This window comes from Lupinus angustifolius, unplaced genomic scaffold (genome assembly GCF_001865875.1).
Source record: "Lupinus angustifolius cultivar Tanjil unplaced genomic scaffold, LupAngTanjil_v1.0 Scaffold_151_36, whole genome shotgun sequence".
Taxonomy (NCBI): domain Eukaryota; kingdom Viridiplantae; phylum Streptophyta; class Magnoliopsida; order Fabales; family Fabaceae; genus Lupinus; species Lupinus angustifolius.
In genome coordinates, this window is record NW_017725996.1 from 146 (window position 1) to 8577 (window position 8432).

The following is an 8432-nucleotide window of genomic DNA, read 5'->3' on the forward strand; positions in this document are numbered from 1 at the left end:
ATCTTTTCTCTTCTTTTCTTCATTTTATTTCCTACAAAATATATAAAAAGGCAATACAAACACAAATATACCAAATTGTGATATTTTATACAAAAAGTATTGTTTTAAGTTGGTTTTTCTCAATTATGCTTAAGATAAGTGTCATAAAAGTGTATGATTTTTAGGTATGTTCGACACTTATCAATGTTGCAATGGAGTATTTGTAGAAAAAAGCTATATTATCTCCTTCGTGTACCCTCAACGGATCAGACAACATATATTCTTACAAAACCACTTGAACCTACTCCTTTTTATCATCTCTTACCCAAGCTGGGGATCATTAATATTTACTCTCCAGCTTGAGGGGGTATTAAACATATTGTCTAATCTATAATCTTATGTCACTACAACAGATCTTGTATTTTGTTGAGGTTTTTTATGCGATTAGTGGAGGTTTTTAACCTCCACTATATAAGTAGTGGAGGTTTCAAAAACCTCCACAGTTATGAACACTGGAAGCATTTTGTGGAGGTTTTAGAAAACATCTTGTATCTATACATTTATAGTGGTTTATTTGTGGAGGTTTTTAACCTCCACTATTTGTGGAGGTTTTTGTAATGTTTACTATAGAAACTTTAAACCTCCACTATTTGAGAAGGTTAATTGTGAAGATTTTGAACCCCACAACTCGAAATAACATATAAAGACCTACTATTAACTATTATATGTTTCTAGAGGATTTCAACCTCAATTTAATTTCATAATTTTCACAAATTTAATCTCATTAGTTTATAATTATTATTTAAATATATAATACTAAATACAAATGTTCTTAACAATAATAAAATTTCATTGCAAATAACTAATGTAACGTAACATAGTTGAAAGTATTATAATCCATCATTCATTATAAATCCAAGTACACCATAAAATCTCAAAAAGCTAAAAGTAGTCTCATATGACACTTTAAAAACAAAATACATAACAAAAATCATAAATGTTGTCGGCTCAAGATGATATTGCTTACGGTCCTTCACCTGAAAATTAGAGCAACTTCAAGATATTAAAAGCTGCTCACGATAATTACTACACAACAGATGATAGTGGAATTCAGCCATTATATACAGAATGGAGATGGCAGAGGATTATATGGAAGACAAGACAAACCTGTGACTTGTGTGTCTTTGACAACAAGTCTCCACATTCTCCAACAAGAGCTTTTTCTCCACCAGCCACTTTGGCTAATTCCGGAATAGAAAAATTTGTTTCTTCTGCCTGAATTTGGCAAAGTTTTATTAGTCCTTTGCCACTAGGTAAGATTGGCTACATGAATCAAATGATGTTATTGTGTTTTTCAAAATCCAAGTGTTTTTATATTATTTATGCAAAATACAATCGGTAATGTGTTTCTTCACCTATACTTTGTAAGAGAAACTAATCATTTGACCCAACTGGCTATATAACAGTGTGGAAAAAAAACTAAGAGGTTACATTTGTAGGAGAGGAAGCATGATTAAGGTAGAGTTTTAACTAGAAAGCTATTGTCCAATTTGACCAAATCGATGGCTAGAAGGATAATATGTGCATTTCAAACAATTGAGTGCATTTTTCTCACCCTTGGCATACAAATTTGGATATGGGTAACAATTGTTTCCATCATCTTTAATGCTGAATTTAGTGCCTCCTCCATCTCTCTTACATCAACCTGTGGCAAACACATTTTGGTTAGTCGACAATCTCAATGCACAAGCTTAACACAAAGACAATTAGATCAACTCACTTGTTTAGATAATCAACAAACATGAGAAGAGGATTAAATGATCATACCCTAACACTCTCTCCAGTTGGAAGTTGTACTGAGGCATTCATCAAAGCCTGAATTGCTTTAGTGATAGAGACTGGATAATCTTCTTCCAGAGTTGACCACTCATCTCGATACGGAATCTGTAATTTTATCCAGAAAAATATAGAAATTAATGATACAAATATTATTATGCTCATTTTTTGGTTTAAAATGAGACAAAAATATAATTAGAGAAGACTGAGAATGATGAATTAGTTTTCTAGTGTAATTGAACTAGAGATCTACTTTCACGCTTATGATATAAATCAAACCTTTTCCTGCTCAGTGAGGTTGGTTACATGAAGGAAAGAATGTCAGAATGTTCTATCAAATATCGTAATTCATGTCTATTAAAGACAACCCATTTAAAGCTAAATCATTCTCATAAACAATCATCCTTCCCTAAACTCCTCGTGTTCTATCCATAGAATTATTAGTATATAATTGCCTAGCCAGAAAGTAGTGATTTTCTATTGCACTATATATATTGTTCATTAGTAGGGAAGAAAAGGTAAAGACTGACCTCACTTTCTCTTTGTTGAACTTTCATCGTGACCATCGCTAGAAATGGATGAAAAAGATGTCAATATTTCTACCTATGCTTCTCGTACTAAAAGGTTTACTAAGGCTTTTCCCGTGTGCCAAACTAAAGCTAAAGTGTGTCAAAAAAGGACCAGCAATCCAGTAAAGAATGTACAAGAATGTAATATGTGGAAGGTGATGAATTAATCAAATGCAGCTAGGAAGTGGTCATCATTTTCATTAATTATTGTGCAATGAACCACAGAATATTGAATTGCATTAATATGAATGGCAAACACTGATTCCTAATGAAACAAAGTACTAGAAACTAAATCATGCTAGTTTAACATTAGCAAAAGTAATATAACAATGACATTTCCAATGAGAGATAAGCAACAACAAAGTTTATGTTCTGTGGGTCAATGTATTTGGATGTTAGCAGACAAACTTCTTCAATAATGACAAAACAAGATATATTAAAATAGAAAATAATATAATATAGAACTAGAGTACCTGTTCTGTAGGTCAATGTAAACATGGAACCATTTTAAAAGTTCAAAGTCTAAATCTGACGATTTATTAAGTAATAGATGAAATTCATGATTGAAGTAGGGATGAGGGAAACGCGTCCATGGCTACCACTAAACATAACAGAGATTACATTGACTCGTAGAAGCCAATATCAAGCAACCACCTTTGTAATGACAACTTGATTGTGAACTCATGACATGTTTTACACAAAAAAATCTAAGAATTAATTAGGAAATAACTAGAGTTAGAACACGCATTGGCTACTATAAAGGACACATTGAGTCCTTCACAAGAAAGATGAACATTACTTTAAGAAAAAGTTGAGCATGTGACTTGCTACTATACGCTAGTAAAATAAACACCAAGGGACCACTACAATCTTCTCTAATTGAAGATACTGGTGATTCTACTTTTTGCATAAAGGGCGGGTTCTAGGAAATATATTCTAGGAAATATATGCTTTGGATCAGTTATTGTCATGTTGGGTCAGGATGCAGGACTAGTTGACCGAGGATCACTAACCAAGAGTCATGTACCAGATGCATCAGACTTATGCACCAGATGCACCAGACTTATGCACAAGATGCACCAGACTTGTGTACAAGATCACGCACAGATGCACCAGATTTCCTGCATCATTCATTGGCTGTGACAAAGCCTCATGCACCAGTTTGTGCATAGGCCTTGGCGAATTATGAACCAAAATTGCTTCTCATGGGACTTCATTAGACCATTATTTAACAACTTGGCCAAGGGTAGTTTAGGGAATTATATTATGCAGCAGAGTTATTTTACACACATGTTTATCATTATGTTTTACATTTTGACAAGTGCATTATTAATAAGTTTTGGGTAGTTAGGAATTTGTTATGTTAGTTGATCATTCTCCTTACTCACTATATAAGGAGAAGTCTTGTATATTCATATTATCAATTAATAAAAAGTTATTCATTCACATTTATCCATTCTTTCCATCAACATGGTTTGTTTTAGATGGAGTGATGAGAGGAATCTTGGGTATGCAATTAATCTTTGATGGGCATGTTGAGGTTTCAGTTTTTGATTCCTTAATTAACCTCAAACTGATTTCATGCTATTGAACAGCTTATGCAATTTGGTGATGGAGAGGTTGTTCTTGTTGGATCGGTTGGCTACATGTCGGGGGAGAGATGTGACGGTCACAGTTTCTGGTTACGTACCAATAATATCCACAAGTCCCAAGCAAATCATTATTGAATGTGTCATCTTCCACCTATGAGAAGAAGGCTAAAATCCCCAATAAAAAGGAGAAGGAGAAAAGATGAGACAACAAACAAAAACACATGAGATAACAAATATAAACCAACATAGATAGAGAAGAAGGAGAAAATGAAACCTTAAAATCTAAATGAGTATATTTAGTAATTGGTTTATGTATTTTAATAAAAGAAAATGAGTTTATTTAGCTAATTATGTTTTAATTTAAAAATATATAATAAGTGTCCATTTAATTAGTAGTATAACAACCAAAATGTGTCACAAAGTTAACACGCTAGTATAGTAGCGTTATGTATACAATGTACTTCTATCTCCTTATCAAGTGACTATGATTTTATCCACTTTAGCCTACGGCGAAATGAAATCTAGGGACTGTTAAGTGTCAAATTGATCATATTTTATACACTTTTTTACGACACTTTAAATACTTAATCAACTCAAATGAATAAAATTGTACTAATACATGATTAAAACTTATTTAATTGGTAAAGTCTCACCTCTGAATTGTTTTGTAGGCTTAATCTGGAGGAATAATTGCAGAAAGATAAGTTCCAGACAAAAACAATAATTCAACCATGACTGGTCCAAGTACAATCGCAATAAATCATTCGTTCACCGTTAGATCGAGCTGAATTTTAGATACGTTGTTCCTAATTGATGGATTTTCAATGTGAATGGTTAGATCAGTGAAATAAAAAAAACTCGATATGTTGAGCATAGGTTTCTACGCAGAGCACAAATACAACTGAAAATCAGCATTTTGCCCAGCACAAGTTGGTGTGCTGAAACGTCGCACTGAAGGTGCGCTCAATACATAAACAATGCACTAAGTGTCGAAGACAAGATTTAAACAATATTTAAGGAATTTCGACCCAACCCAAATGATATATATTTTGTAATATTGATTTGTAATACTTATTTTCGGAATTTTTTGGGATTTGGCTCGTTTAGATCGTAGGAACTAAGTGTAAGCATTATAGGAGTTAATGTATGCTCATTTGTGAGTGATTATACCATCCCATGAGTTGTGTATTGACCATATTTTGCTTGCATTATGTGAACATGAGTACCTAAGTGAGTCTCTTGTTAGAATTGAATGTAATACAAACTTGATATATACACACTGATTTATTTATATAATGTTTATGAGTTTTAATTATATTTGAGTTCTTGTATGTGCATAATTCTTGCTTTAATTTTGACAAATTTATTGCATGGATTTAGAATAGAATGTTATTATCATACTTTCATAATTTTAAACTTGCATAACTCAACAATTGATATATTTTCTAGGCATCAACTTGTATCAAATTGCCATCTCATGTGAGTTCTTATTAGCATCTAAACATGGAACTAATTTTATAATTCTCAGACTGAATGACATAGACCACTAGCCATAGATGTATGTTTGACGGTTAATAAAATAAAATTTAATCAATATAGTTACTAGACATATAGCTATCTTTGGTAAAATATTAGTATAAACTCAAGACAATGACGACTAATTCAATTGATGGGTTGCATTTTTAACTCAACTTGCAAGCATTGACTACTAGATATAGAGACATGATTTTGTAAGTCATATTTCTTAATCTTATGGAATTAAGTTGCTAGACATAGAATCTTGTTGCATAATTTTCTAAATTGTCTAAGACATTAACTTTTAGTAATACTAATATCATTTGTGTGGAACAATCATTATGAATTGAAGTTGTATACTAAATTATGCCTATAAGAATAGTGAGTATCTATGTTGCACAGATACGGATACGTGTATCGGATACGATACGTATCCGATACGTCGACACACATTTTTTCTAAAATGTAGGATACGATACGTTTAGGGATACGCGTATAAATTAATAAAAAATACATAAAATATGATAAAGTTATAAGTGTAAATCAAAATATTCACAAAAAGGAACATACTAAGCGAAAAGAAACTAAGAAGTAAGAAATGTAAGCATTTTTTTGTTTGTTCTTCACAACATACCTATGGCGGTAGAGACAGTAACACTAAGCACCGACCTGCGACGTTATGGATCGGAAAGTACCAGCTATTTGAGGGTCAATGTGGTGTGATGGTAAGTTGATAGGATGTGACCTTTAAATAAGTGAGTGTTTATTGAAAACAAATCTATCTTATCATAAAACGAATCTATATATCCTATATTTTATTCAAAACGAATCTGATACGTGTCTTGATATTTATTTTTATTTTTTAATTTTTTTAATTTTTGGATACTCTATAGACACGTATCCTTCGCGAATCTGAGCGTATCCGTGTCGGATACGTGTCGGACACCGACACGCGGGGGTATTTGGCGAATCCGTGCATCATAGGTGAGTATAAACCTCAGTCCCAACTTCTTTTATCTTTGTTTTACATTTGAATTATATTGTGTAATCAAATCAACTTTGAAAGCCCATTTAAAAATCAACTTAGAATAATAATTTAATTATTGAAATCTTAGATTTAGCAAGTCCCTATGAATATGATTACTCCTTAACTCTATATTTGTTTGTCACATCGAAATAATATTTTTACTCCTATTTTTTTCCTAGCTTGCAAGGACCAATTTGCCATTGCAAGATAATGGTCATCCATTAGCCCAGAGTGATGATCATTTCTTTGTCGGCAACATAATCAAACTTGACCGTGTTACATGAAAGCAAATTTATAGTGCTCTTATCACACCCAACGGAATAAATATAGATTTATTTGTGTCTAAAATTAAGTATAATAAAAAATTGTATATAAAATACATATCTGATTGTAGTTCCTAAATTTTTAAATTTGTTCTTAAAAATTATAAAGATTTTATGCGTATATCTACACTGAAACCAACATATCTCTTTGAATTAATGGAGTAGAAAATAAAACATTTTGAAACTGAGAATTTATTACTCATAAAATTCTTTTGTATATAAGTGTAGTAATTAAAAAAGAACAAAAATTGTACATAACAAAACAAAATTTCATTTTGTTGGATAATGCACACGCAAGTTGAAGGCAGCCCTTTCTTTTATTCTCTCTCTGAATTTCACTGTATTTGCCGTAGGAAATAAAATTCCCTCCAAGTTTTTGTATATAAAAAACATATCTTCATCTTATATGCATATATATCTTTTTATATATATATTGCATCTTTTGGAGTAGTACTTATTAGTTTCAAATGATAGAAACCAATTATCATATATCATTTCATAAAACAATACAATGATAAATAATTTCAGAATGTATTTTTTGTAATTATTTAATTCTTAGTACTAACATAAAATTAATATAATATTGTATAAAATTATTTATTTGATCAAATTAAATTCTCTAATTTAATTATCAAATAATATAATTATATAGTAAAACTTAGAATATTTATTATTGTTTTACCCCGTATATTTAATACTAAGCTGGAAGGATGACGTCTAACAACACTCTTTAACCACCAATTAGCATGAAGTAATATATATTGTACTTTCAAGAACCACTAGAAGATTAGTTAAAATATTTTCTTTCATCTTTACATGTATGTGCTAACTTTAAAGCATAATACAATTATCAAACTTTAATAAGTTGTCATGATAACTCAAAAAAAACTCATTTATTTATTCAATGTAATACTTTGATCAATGCCTTATTTTATTATAGAGCTCAAACTCATTACCAAGAGTTTATGGATTCTTTATTAATTAATTATTAATCCTACAAACATTTAATCATACTTAATATTCATTCAAATAACGTTCTGATACATTATATGTCCGAAATCAAAATATGATAAATAGCATGTTAAGTACTATGTTAATCTCAGGTCAAAAGAAACTATTTCATTTCTTATTGGGAATTTTCTATTGACAATTTAAGGTAATCTAATCATTATGAATTCTCAGTTGAGTCAATTCAATGATCATATTCACGTATGCATCATCTATATGTGCAATTTAATAAATGAGATCTATTAATATTTATCTAATAAATACTATCACATATATTGACCTATTTGAGTCATTGATGTTGATTCTCAATAATTTTACGATAAAGAACAATTTAAGCTAAAAATTATAAAAGACCTATTTTTATTATTATAATTTTTATTATAATAATAAATCTCTAATTTTTTATCAATGACCTTATAATATAATATATTTAATTAAATAAAAATATGATAAAATAGAAAAAGATAATTACTTTAATTATATTTAATGACAAATCTTGAATATAAATATAGAAATATAGGCAGAGACAATGGGCAATATCAACCATTTCAAAATCTGTGTACCTTCCATAATTTCATTAACC

The 8432-nt window shown here is 30.3% G+C and overlaps 1 protein-coding gene across 1 annotated transcript; it reads right to left on the reverse strand.

The window, feature by feature from the left end:
• Positions 1-1087: 1087 nt before the first annotated feature.
• Positions 1088-2381, reverse strand: LOC109340266 (protein ENDOSPERM DEFECTIVE 1-like). Its single transcript, XM_019577911.1, has 4 exons — positions 2346-2381; positions 1807-1923; positions 1595-1684; positions 1088-1254 (listed from the first exon to the last, which is right to left on the reverse strand). The coding sequence occupies exons 1-4, from the start codon at positions 2379-2381 to the stop codon at positions 1090-1092; spliced, it is 408 nt and encodes a 135-aa protein (XP_019433456.1). The 3' UTR covers positions 1088-1089.
• Positions 2382-8432: the final 6051 nt, after the last annotated feature.